General features: G+C 36.1%; 1 protein-coding gene across 2 annotated transcripts in view; it reads right to left on the bottom strand.

Annotated features, from left to right (window-relative positions):
- Window positions 1–12474, bottom strand: part of ano5b (anoctamin 5b) — a 25204-nt gene continuing 12730 nt past the window's right edge. For both annotated transcript variants that reach the window (XM_016454404.1, XM_016454405.1), the window contains 16 exons: window positions 11322–11393; window positions 10738–11142; window positions 9615–9730; window positions 9316–9450; window positions 8231–8336; window positions 8089–8149; window positions 7368–7519; window positions 5577–5651; window positions 5131–5359; window positions 4596–4774; window positions 4396–4493; window positions 4138–4268; window positions 2679–2884; window positions 2275–2477; window positions 2087–2192; window positions 1–999 (listed from right to left, as the gene is read on the bottom strand). In XM_016454404.1, the coding sequence (XP_016309890.1) occupies window positions 769–999; window positions 2087–2192; window positions 2275–2477; window positions 2679–2884; window positions 4138–4268; window positions 4396–4493; window positions 4596–4774; window positions 5131–5359; window positions 5577–5651; window positions 7368–7519; window positions 8089–8149; window positions 8231–8336; window positions 9316–9450; window positions 9615–9730; window positions 10738–11142; window positions 11322–11393 (2505 nt within the window). In that variant the 3' untranslated portion in view covers window positions 1–768. The remainder of the gene's footprint in view (window positions 1000–2086; window positions 2193–2274; window positions 2478–2678; window positions 2885–4137; window positions 4269–4395; window positions 4494–4595; window positions 4775–5130; window positions 5360–5576; window positions 5652–7367; window positions 7520–8088; window positions 8150–8230; window positions 8337–9315; window positions 9451–9614; window positions 9731–10737; window positions 11143–11321; window positions 11394–12474) is intronic.

The following is a 12474-nucleotide window of genomic DNA, read 5'->3' as shown; positions in this document are numbered from 1 at the left end:
ATCATTTTAATATGACAGAACAAAATGTGTGGGTGGCAAGGTACAGCATTAATTAAAAATAACAATAAAATATAAATATTATGTGAAACAAGATAATGTAAGCACTACAGAAATGATGATATTGTTTGATAGTTATTCAGCTATCAGTGTGTTTCATAAGAGAAAATACTCACTGGACAACAACATATTAACTGTTAAACTGCACATGCCCACAAAAAATGTCTGAAGAAAAAAAAAAAAAAAAGACAACACACGGTCTACATGTACCTCTTTCACAGTCAGACATACAGGGCAAAACATGCAGATTACGTCTTCAAAAAAATACAGCAATAAGCTGGACAGACATAAATGCTTATTGCCTTCTAAACATGTTCAGTCTTTTAATGGTCATAAATGATTGTTCATAAGTTGAATTCACAACAGCTTGCTTCGAAGGCAACCTGAGGAACAGCAGGCCGCATTCCAGAGGGTTTGCCGCTGAAATCTCTGTGATCTGTCTCCAAGCCTTTCTCCTTTGTAAAAGTGCAGTTATGGAAGTGCACTCCAGACATCAGAGAGAAACACAGAGGAAAGCGGTAATGTTTTCCCACAAACCTCAAACAGAAAAGAGACTGTTAGGCGTGTAGGTCTTTATAAAAGTTCTGGCAGTTGCTTGGATGTGGGCAGGTAGTTCTTTGCAATAAATGTATGAAGGTTTCCCGAAGATTCGATTTCTCCATGCTTTGTGGTGTAGAGTACATGTGAGTAGTCCTGAGGGTTCAGGGATATTCAAATACATTCAGAAAGCACCTGGTGTTTACTTGGACTAGAGGGCAGCAGTGAGGCTGTTTCTGTGGACAGGCAGAAACTCTGGCTCAGCTGCATCTTGAGTTTCTCCACTTCGTAATTGTGCAGGTATTCCTGAACCAGAAAGCGTTCACGCTTTATACGGGCCTTTACTTCTGTTGGCACATCTGGAATCAGCCACGCCACAAAGAATTTCACCACAAACACAACGTGCTGAGAAAGAAGAGGAAACAAAGGAACAGTCATCATGTGTGCATTGAACTAAGTTTCCACATATACATTTCTCAAACGGTAATTAAATGCATAGCAAATATTTACGTTCATACAGTATGTCATTTTCTTTTTAGACTTCAGATGCTACAAGAAATGTTCATGCCAAAGCTTTACCAAGATCAGATGTGCTGTGCTATTTCTTATGGACAGAAATCCTCATATACTGTACATTTCTAATCTCCATTTCCAATTATTGCACTGATTTTTATTCCTTTGAGTTTCAAGACTGAACCATCATGTTTTTTAAACTAACAAAAAGACATAAGGTTCAAAAGTCTAGAGCCAGTAAAATTGTAATGTTTTTGAAAGAAGTCTCTTATGCTCACCAAGCCTGCATTTATTTGGGGGGGGGGACAACAACGGTAAAAACCGTAATAATGTGAAATATTGCTACAATTTAAAAGAACTGTTTTCTCTTTGAATATTTTCAAATGTCTTTTATTCCTGTGATGTCAAAGCTGAATTTTCAGCAGCCTTTATTCTAATCCTGAATAAATCATTCTAATATGCTGATTTGGTACTCAAGAAATATCAAATGTTGAAAAGAGCTGCACTACTTAATATTTTTGTGGAAATTATGATCCCTTTTTCGAGATTCTTTGATGAATGGAGAGCTGCATTTATTTGAAATATATTTTTTTGGTTATTTCTAAAAATGTAGAAGACTTACTTCACTGTCATTTTTGACCAATTTAGTTGAAGTTTATTTGATTTTCTGCTTAGCAATACTAAGATTGAATTATAGCAGAAAGTACATTGAAAGATAAAATGACAAGAAAAAACATAAAATCCTCGCTGAAAGTATTAATTTCTTTCCAAAAAAAAAAATCCACTGAAACTTTTGAATGGTAGTCTAAGCTACATTTTTTTCTTTAGCTTCCTGATTATGTTACTCCAGTACAGTTTTAAATCCAAATCCAAAAATATTTATTATAGTTATTTTGAATTTCCCTGCATATTCCACTATATTATCTCTCTGTTTCCTAAATTGAAATTAGAAGCACATTATGTTATGCAAATGTCTTACTTCCATGATGATGATGAAGGCTAGTTTAGCAGCCAAGATGTGCCAGAACTGCATGTTGTGCGTGTACTGCTTCTCATGCCCAGGTGGGTATCTGTAGTCCCGATAACTGGAGAAAAAAAAATCTGTTAATTTACATATAGATATGTAGGTCTAATACAGACTATAATTCTCTCCAGGCGCTCACACACCTGCATGTTGTGATGGTAGAGCTGTTAAACCATGAGGGGTTTTCTCCAGCTTCAGGTAGGTTAGATTCAGGGATCTGAGAGATGTTGTACAAGGAGAGGCTGTTGGTGATGTAACCTCTCATAGTGGCCTCGCTGCCTGGGTGGTAGGCGTACAGATAGACCAGGCGAGGAATCATATCTGAGGTGAATGCCATGATGAAAGCCTCAAGTGCAAATGAGAAAGAATTAACAATCGGTTTTAAGTATGGTGGAAATAGTGTTTTGATTTTACCAAGCAACATCTTTCCTTTTGTTAATGTTGCTTATATTAGTTAACTATATTTAGAATGAAGTTAAATGCCACATCCAGTTTTACACAAGACAGTAAAATAACAGGAAAGCAGAACAAAACAGTTTGCATTTACATTTGTGACCACGGACAAGATGGCCACCACATTAAGGATCTCTTCCCACGCTCCAATGTTGCGAGACTTCGCTGCCACTGGCCTTCTGAACTGTGTAGTAAACTTCCAAGCATCGACTCGCACCTCCAGGATGTTGTTGAAGAGGGCGAGTAGAGGGGCCAGTGGAAAAGAGGCTACGAATAGTGTTATGAAGCCAAACTGGATCACTGTAAAACACACAGGAAACAACTGGCTTAACTGATGAAGCACTAACAAATGCTCACAGAAACCCGTCAAATTCGAAGATCTAGCCACTTCTCTTCTTTGAGGCTTTTCTAATAGGAGCATATTGTTTTTTATTTTTGAATATATTATTTTTTTATGTAAATTTCTTTATTTTTATCATTTCTATAAAAAATTATGTATTCACAACCATTCAAAAGTTTGTGGAGTCAATGAGATTTCTGTGATCTTTTCGAAATAAGTCTCATATGCTCACCAAGGCTGCGTTTATTTAATAAAAAATTAAGTAAAAACAGCAATATTGTGAAATGTCAATAGAATTTAAAATAACTCTTTTCCATTTTTATATATATTTTCTACATATTATTCATTTCAGTGCCTGAAAGCTGAATTTTTAGCAGCCATTACTCCAGTCTTCAGTGTCATGTGATCGTCTATGCTAATTAGGTGCTGAAGAATCATAACTTATTTTGTATCAATGGTAAAAATGGTAGTTGTGCCGCTTAAAATTTTTATGGCAACCATGAATCTTTTTTTTCAGAATCCTACTGATTAATAAAGTTAAAAAAGAACACCATTTTTTTTTAATGGAAAGGTTTGTAACAGTAGAAGTCTTCACTGTCACTTTCCATCAATGTAATGCATCCTTAAAGAATAAAAGTACTAAATTTCTTTAAAAAAAAACACAATTTGAAATAAAATACAATTTGATTTGGCCAGAGCCGATCCTCCCTATACGCAAGCTGCGTCGGGCCCCCTCTTGCTCTTAAAGATGATTTAATTTTAGTTTCGTTTTTGAATTTGTCCAGCGGTTATGAAAACATGAATGATCATTTCTTTTAATGCGGTGCGTTGTCGCCCTTTCTACGTAAAAATCAGTCAAATCATGTAACGTGAATGTTGTACAGTCTTGCTTGAGACTAAAAAAAATGAGTTGAAAGCGTACCGAGCTGCGGAAGAGACACCGTTTCTCAAGCGCTCAAGATGGAGTGAAACACGGACAAATGCGTTTCATTCATTCATTCATTCAATCAATGAATTGGTCTATCTGTACGCCTACCACCCATTCATAAATGCACACGGTCTATCTGTACGCCTACCCCCCACCCCACCCCACCCCCCCCAGAAGTCCAGGATCGGCACAACCACATAAGCTATCTAAATTAATTATATAATTCATTGTTTTGGTATATGAACACCAAATAACTCAAACATGTATAATTGAGTAAAATCGTACCCATCTCCAGATACTCATAGAAGAGTCCAAACTGGCTGAAGTTCTGTAGATCGTGGTCCTGCTCCCATCTACTGTATGTACTTTCTGGATGACTTCGCCCTTTCCTGCTGCCCCACCAGTTTCTGAGAAGTCTGTGACACAGGCACAAGGGACCATTATGTGTGTTTTTTTTAGATATGAATAGTGCCTAGAGGACAATTATTAAAAAACATATGTGATATAATATGTTTAGAGGTCAAAGTTCAATGTAACGCTTACGGCAGCAGAGCCTCTTGGACGTTCCCAACCATTTGTTTTCCAGCCATGACGATAAGCAGCTGTGTGGTTAGCTCAATCAGACAGCCCCCAGGGGCACACTAAATATAAAATGCATATTGTCATGTTAGAGCTACTTATTCTGATATTCAGCTGAAAGAACATTAGGTTCTCATAAATACTAATATTTCAGACAGTCTCACCTCTTCATTTCTCAGCTTGCTCCACTTTCCAAACATATAAGTGTAGTTTCCCGGATAACCCACAAACTGCCCTTTAAAGAAGGCCACATAGAAACAGGAAGAGTAGTAGTTCACAAACTGGAACATAAACATCTTCATGGTCAGCTTGTTCTCATACTCCAGATGGGTCTTGGGGATCTCTGAGAGTTAAAAAAAGAGGTAAAGACAGTAAAGTATTTTCCATACAGCTCAACAAACAGATGAGCAAATACATGAGGCATAATGTACAGTCAAACGGTCATTATCAGAAAATAAATGCACACGGTTTTGTATTTTTGCAATGACCATCTGACTGTACATTATCCAGCTTATTACATAGTTACTAATAAGTGGACACGTTACTTTTTTTTAAAATAAATTATATTAATTACTCAAACTGTAAACTTTATAAACCATTTTCCAGAGACTGAAATGCATTTTACATGTCAAACAAACTCAATGAAACATATCTTAACTCTAATTTCTTGTGTGAAGTGAGGAAGCGGTTTTCGCTCACCCATATCAGTGATCCAAATGGCCACATGCTCATAGAGGAAGTTGAGGATGAGGATAATGACAAAGTTGATGCAGGAAGCGGTGACAGAGGTGGCAAGTTGAGGGGTGATGAGAGATCCCACCAGCTGGATCTTACTGGTGGAACTGTCCTTCATGACGCTGGCGAACGCTGCATAAACCGCCAATCTATAAGCGATTACTCCCATTATACAGGCCACTATCAGACACGTCTGACAAAACACAAAGAGAGGGAAGGACTTAAACCGATTGATCTTCGTTTTAATGAGCTAGCAAAGTGTAAGAAATTGGTTGCCAGGGACAAAAGGTCAAATATACAGTTTAAAATGACATACAATAAAATCTGACTGCAAAATGTAACTGACCAATCATAATAACTGATAACCTAATCTATATCATACAGTTGCACTGTTTAGCTTACTAACTCACCCAAAAGAGAACCGTTGCTCCAGACAGACAGAATCGGGCACACTTGCTGGGGAAAGGAAGATAAGGCTCCATTTCCTGTTAGCATAAAGAATGTGTCATCAGTTCAAGCACTATAATTAGACTAGAGTTCAACTGCAAACTTGGTTAATTATAATATGTAAATGATTTTTATAAATAAAAACGACTAGGATAAACAACATATATAGGAGAAGATATATGTTTCTGTTTGGGGTCAGTAAGATTTTTTTTTACATTTTATTTTAAAGAAATTAGTTATAGTTTTATTATGCAAAGATGCTATTTTTTTTTTTAGTTGCACAAAAGACATTTAATGTTACAAAAGATTTCTATTTCAAATAAATGCTGTTCCTTTGAACTATTCATAAAAGAATCCTGAAAAATGTATTACAGTTTCCACAATATTCCACAAATATTAGGCAGCACAAGTTTCAACAATGATAACAATAGGAAATGTTTCTTCAGTAAATCAACAAATTAGAATGATTTCTAAAGGATCATGTGACACTAAAGGCTGGAGTAATGCCATCACAGGAATAAAATTAATTTTAAAATATATTAAAATAGATTTTTTTTTTAAATCATAATAATATTTCACAATATTACTGTCTTCACTGTATTCTTAATCAAATAAATGCAGCCTTGGCAAAGTTAACATGAAATCTAAATTGACCCCATATATTATCTTCATACATATTCTAGCTCGGTCCACAGAATAAAATATTTTTGTCTTTGTAATCTTTCATCCAAACATAATAATTTACTTAAAACTTAAAACATGTTGCCTCTAAAGTCAGTAAAGCTAAAACAACTCAGCATTAACAAAACAAATTATATTTGGACTACTTGAAGTTATATGACATTATTTAAGTACCATATCATGACTACGACTGCATGCAGTGTTTACTTGAGAAACAAAAAAAAACTTACATAAATTAGAATTTGTATTGAGAACATTTGTGACATGGAACAATAGTTAAAATGGTTTAATTCATAGCAAAGACCTGGGAGCAAGACTTTCCTTTGCCATGATTATGATGATATGTTAAATGAAGTGGCAAAAACCGGTTCAGGCAGAAGACGACAAATGCAAATATTTACTCGGATCATGCAAATTATTTGAAAGATCTCAGGCCGATTCTAAGTCACAAATCACCACTGACAAAGGCTAGGCATGCATTTGAAATCTGAAAAAGCAATATGCCTGAATCATCCTGCCAGTGGGAGCTCTGTGAAGTGCAGATCTTTAACTTATTAACAATTGATTTGTGGGTTTTCATCCTGCACCCGCAATTATCTGCTCCTTATGGGCATGTCTTCTCTCATATTCTCATTCAACCAGAGCATTTATGAGGAACTAAACCATTCATTTACATACTATTTAAATTGCAATACGGAATGAAAGGTTTTATTATTATGGTTATACTGATGATTTATTACTTCTATGACATGATTTTTTTTACTTGGCTTCTGCCTGTCAACCAAACGGACCTCAATTCTACCACTAGTTTCTTCCACTGTCGATTTCTCAAATATCCCAGACAAACTAACTGGCAAATTCTTTGAACTTAACTTGACCCTTCATTAGGTTTCATGTCATTTATATTTTATTGCTCAAATAACTCAACCTATTCCCTTCTGAATTTAAGGCTAGCTTATGGTTTTGATTAGAGTGAGGTTTATGAATGTTTAAAATGTGTGTTGGCTCCACGACCAACAACTGATGTTGATGCAGGATCATGTGTTTAATCACGCCGTGATGTTTGCAGGTACCTGCGTGATGCGGTTGAGTCTGCGGCCTGTGCATTTCAACTCATACTCTGGCCTGATCTGTAGCTGCTGCTGTTCCTCCTCAAAGTCCACAAGGTCCCACTCATACTCCAGACGGGCCTGCCGCCGCTTCCAGAACTCTAGGAACAGGGTCACTGCAAAGCACCCAGAGAAACAGCAGAAAAAATAAGAAATACATTATTTAGGAGTATCACGCTCACACTTAATAACAATTCTATTTAAACCCTATGGTGTCACACGGTGTTGTTTTCTTCTTTACAATGATTTTACCCAAACAAGGCCGTACAAAACTTTAGAAGCTAAATAAACAAGTTTTAATTTATGAGTACACAGTGCACTGGGCACAGAAATATTCACACAGTGCTGATTAATCAAATCACTGCATAAGCAGAGCTCATTTTGAGGCCTGTGTGAAATGAATTCAGTGTTCATTCAGTAAATGATAATCAACTTGCACCACTGCCCTCATGTGATTAAACATACATTTTCAAAAAGCATACACAAATTATGCTCCTTCATTATAGATTTATCTAGTAAACAAATTCTGTGACCAATTATGTGACAATATGAATACTTTAAAATCCTTCATGCACAGTTACGAATCTCTCATTAGTCATTAGATCCCGAGTCTGACTAGCAATATCCTTCTAACCACTAGATGGAGCTATTGAGCTAGTATTTTAAACCATAAGAGTGCACTCACCCCAAATACCCATGAAAATGGCAAAGAACACAGTCCCCTCGTTATCAAATAGATGGGATTGCTAAAGGGGGGGGAAAATCATTCTATGATAAATAAAAATCATTATTTATGATTTAAACAGTGAATCTACAACGATTCTCACCCAGGAGGACAGACACGTTGAGTTGAGTTTCCAGTAGCTGCACTTTTTATCACAGAGTGGACACATGACAATCCTCCCACCGATTTCTAGGTCACAGATCTCCTTACTGAAAACAGGGAGGGGGAGAGCAATGGAGAGAAAAGTTACTGTAATGCAGAAGTGAATATGACCAAAATCTCAGTTCCCCTGTGACTGCATTACATAAGTGTAGTAGAAAACAATATTAACACACCATGAAAAACTTGGGCACAAATTAACTACTCGGGTTTAACAAACACCATATTATGAGCATGTTCCACAAACGTCTTTAGTTCTGAAAACTAGAAAAATGTGCCCTTTATGGTTTTGCTTGTTATACAAAAACAGAAAAAACAATTTTTTTAAAAGACACTGTCATGTATTATGGAAGCCCGTTTCTGCCACGGAATTTAGAAAAAAAAAAAGATTTCACAATTTCACACTTTGTTTCAAGCAATTCTGAGAAAAAGTCAGAAATGCAAGATATAAACGTACAATTCTGACTTTTATCTTGCAATTCAGTTAACGTCACTATTCTCAATTTATATGTCATAATTGTGAATTTTATTTTCTCCGAATTTTGAATTTACATCTCACAGTTATGTCTTTTTCCTCAGAATTCAGAATCTCACAGACAGTTTATATAGTAATTCTGCCTTTTTTTTCTCCGAATTCTGAATTGTGAAAGAAAGTGTCACAAATACCTTTTTTTATAACATTTTTTTAATTTTGTGGCTTCTAAAACAGACTTCTATAAACTTCATTAAGATTTTTTTAGCTATAGAAAACAAGAAACATTTGACTAAAACCATCACCTAACTACCTAACGCTTATCAGAGGTTACGACAAAAGAACACAAATATTGCCATTGCATTCAATATAACAATATTCAGTGTTCAACTGCGAACCCCTTACCATAATAAAGAAACAGCAACTTCCTGTCTAATGGCTTAGCTTTTACAGTTATCAGGCACTGTAATATTGGTTACAAACTGCAAAGGGTTCTTAAAAAATGCATGTAACCACATAGTTTCATTTGACCCATTTAACCTGCCAGTGTCACTAACCTTGTGATGTTGTCTTCATAACTAAGCACACCATAAACAAAACAGATCACTCCCATGACTGCAGCAAAAAACAGCATTTCTGTGTAAAAGCCCAGCCAGGCAAAGTAGATACCAATCTTCTCACCATAGTACTTCCTATGACAAAATACAAACTGGAAATGTAACACTATGGTTTGATATGCTGCTCTAGAAAAGTGAAAATCATTTTCTTCTACTAAGACATAATCTTGCAGTCAGCAGTGCAATGAAGATGCTCCAGATTTGGTTATTTGCATGCACTGTGTCTGCAGTGTCCTCACTTGATCAGATTGAGCGGTTGCTCTTTGTAGAAGCAGAGGAATCGAGCCCAGTATCTGTACAGATGATACCTCTCACTCTCACACTGCATGTCTTGTGCCTTCTTCCAATACTTGCACTGAGGAACAAACAGCAATCAGATGCTGACCAAAGACACAAACACTTTTAACATGCAAAGGGACGGTCTTTGAAGTTGGTAAGATTTTTTAAATGTTTTTAAAAGGAGTCTGTTGTGTGAAGTAAGGCTACATTTATTTGATCCAAAACTCAGTAAAATTGTATTATTGTGTAATATTATTACAATTTAAAATAACTATTTCCAATTTTAATATATTTTAAAATGTAATTTATTTCTGTGATGGCAAAGCTGAATTTTAGTTTTGAATTTCTTTGATGAATGGAAGTTTTTACATTTTGAAGTTTTTACATTTTAATTTCTTTGATGAATGGAAAGTTCAAAAGTTAAATTAAAATAATTTTTGTTACAATGTAAAAGTCTTTACTGTCACTTCTGATAAATTTAAGGCATCCTTAAAGGAACAGTTCACCTAAAAATGAAAATCCTGTCATTCTTCATCAGCAGCACCACACATATGCGAGACTGACACAGAAGAGAAGAAATTGTTGAATAAAGTTGTTATTTTTGTTTTCTTTGCGCATAAGAAGTATTTTCGTAGCTTCATAACATTATAGTTGAACCACTGATGTCACATGGACTATTTTAATGATGTCCTTACTACCTTTCTGGGCCTTGAGTGTGTCAGTTGTGTTGTTGTCTATGCAGGGTCAGAAAGCTCTGGACTATTTTAATGATGTCCTTACTACCTTTCTGGGCCTTGAGTGTGTCAGTTGTGTTGTTGTCTATGCAGGGTCAGAAAGCTCTCGGAATTCATCAAAAATATCTTAATTTGTGTTCTGAAGATGAACGAAGGTCTTACGGGTTTGGAATGGCATGAGGGTGAGTAATTAAAGACAGTTTTCATTTTTGAGTGAACTATCCCTTTAATGAATACAAGTATTAGTTTAAAAAAATATCTTCGTAATGACCCCAAACTTTTGAATAGAGCGAGAGAGAGAGAGAGAGAGACAGACAGATAGATTAAAGTGCATAAATCTCACACTCACATCATGAAGGGGATATGCTGAGGTGTAGGTGCCATTGTTCAGCAGTCGGTTAATTCCTGTCTTATCTTTCTCTTTACGGTCTTCCTTGTAGTAAGGGCAGCGGGTCAGGATGTAGTACACGATCCTGTTGCGAGTGGAGGGAGGAAAAAATGTGTCCTTATCATCAATGAGGAAGAAGTCAACCTTGCTCTTGTCAAAAGGTGCAGTGAAGTAGTCCGGCTCTGGCCTCATGATGTTGTCTGGCAGCCGGAAAGGGTGAGTGAGCCACTCCAGAGGAACTTCTCGAGCTTTGGGAATATCACTCGCTTTAAAGGGCACTTTGATCTTTAGCACATCAGCATAGGTGGCCAACACTTCCCACGGAGCGTGAATCTTCAGATAATACGTCTTACGGTCATCAGACTCCTGCATGGGGAGATATTTTTGAGTGGGGAAGTGTTGTATGTGATTATCAAATGCACAAAAGAGTCTGAGCTTTGATATAGTAGATATATTAAAATAAATTATTAAAAGAATAAAATGTATGCATAACAGAAGCATTTTATATGCAACAATGAGGGGGCATGTGTGGCCTAGAACCTCACTGATTTATCTTCAGTCTCCAGCTCAAGACCAGCCTTCTCCAGGTTAGCTTCAAACTCTCTTCTTCTCTCCTGGAGGAAAAACATCAACTATTCATTCATTATTTTTCTCTTTCTCGTTTTTATCATTACTTAAGTCACCAATTCATTTAGCTTTGTATCTGGTAACAGTGTGACATTTTAGGTTCTGAGGGTTGTAAACAATCTTTGAACTGTCTCTTTAGAGAAAACTCTTATTTCCCACAAGCACCGGTGACCTATGGCTACCACATCTTATCTTATGGAACAACCAAACGGGTGACTCAAGGGATATGACCTTCATTAAGCAGAGAGCCTGACCACGCATCAACCTCTGCATACAGGAGAAAACAGATCAAACAGGTTCATCGGCAAACCCTTCAGTGTTCTCAGCGATTGAACAGAATGAAGGGTCTGGCGAGAGAGAAGTGGTTGACCCCTGCTCTCATTTTATGCAATCAATGTTCAGCATTCAGTTTATTGTGCAACAGCTTCAATCTGACTCTGACTCACTGTTTCTCACTGTGCCTTATGACCCAGCAGACATCTCACCCCATCTCACCACTGCACGCCTACATACAGGTCCCCATCAAACTATTTTTGTACACAATGAGCAATATTAAGCATCAGTCATTGTTTGATTGCTTAACAAGGCCAAGTACAGAACATTTGGAGAGAATGCACACCAATTAGAAATCCTGCATCAAAATGCATAATGGGATCATGCCTGTGGAAAACAATCAATTATTAAGAGTAGCAAAAACTGTCACGAGTTTGCATTTTGGTCAATGAGTGTGCATGATTAAGAAAAGCAAAAAATATAAAATTCACTTTTTGTACTTATGTCAGTTTCATATGGGTTTGAATAAATTTTATACGATATTATATATATATATATATATATATATATATATATATACACACACACACACACACACATATATATATATATATATACACACACACATACACACCTGTGTGTATATATATATATATATTGGTGCTGTCAAACGATTAATCGCGATTAATCACATCGAAAATAAAAGTTTTTGTTTATGTAATATGTGTTAAATATATACATGCATGTGTGTGTATTTATATATACATAATAAATATACACAGTACACAGTAGGGATGC

The sequence above is a fragment of the Sinocyclocheilus anshuiensis genome, unplaced genomic scaffold (assembly GCF_001515605.1).
Source record: "Sinocyclocheilus anshuiensis isolate Anshui unplaced genomic scaffold, SAMN03320099.WGS_v1.1 scaffold2129, whole genome shotgun sequence".
In the NCBI taxonomy this organism is placed as follows: domain Eukaryota; kingdom Metazoa; phylum Chordata; class Actinopteri; order Cypriniformes; family Cyprinidae; genus Sinocyclocheilus; species Sinocyclocheilus anshuiensis.
Note: the sequence above shows the minus strand (reverse complement) of the source record. Positions and strands in the feature narration are given on the sequence as shown.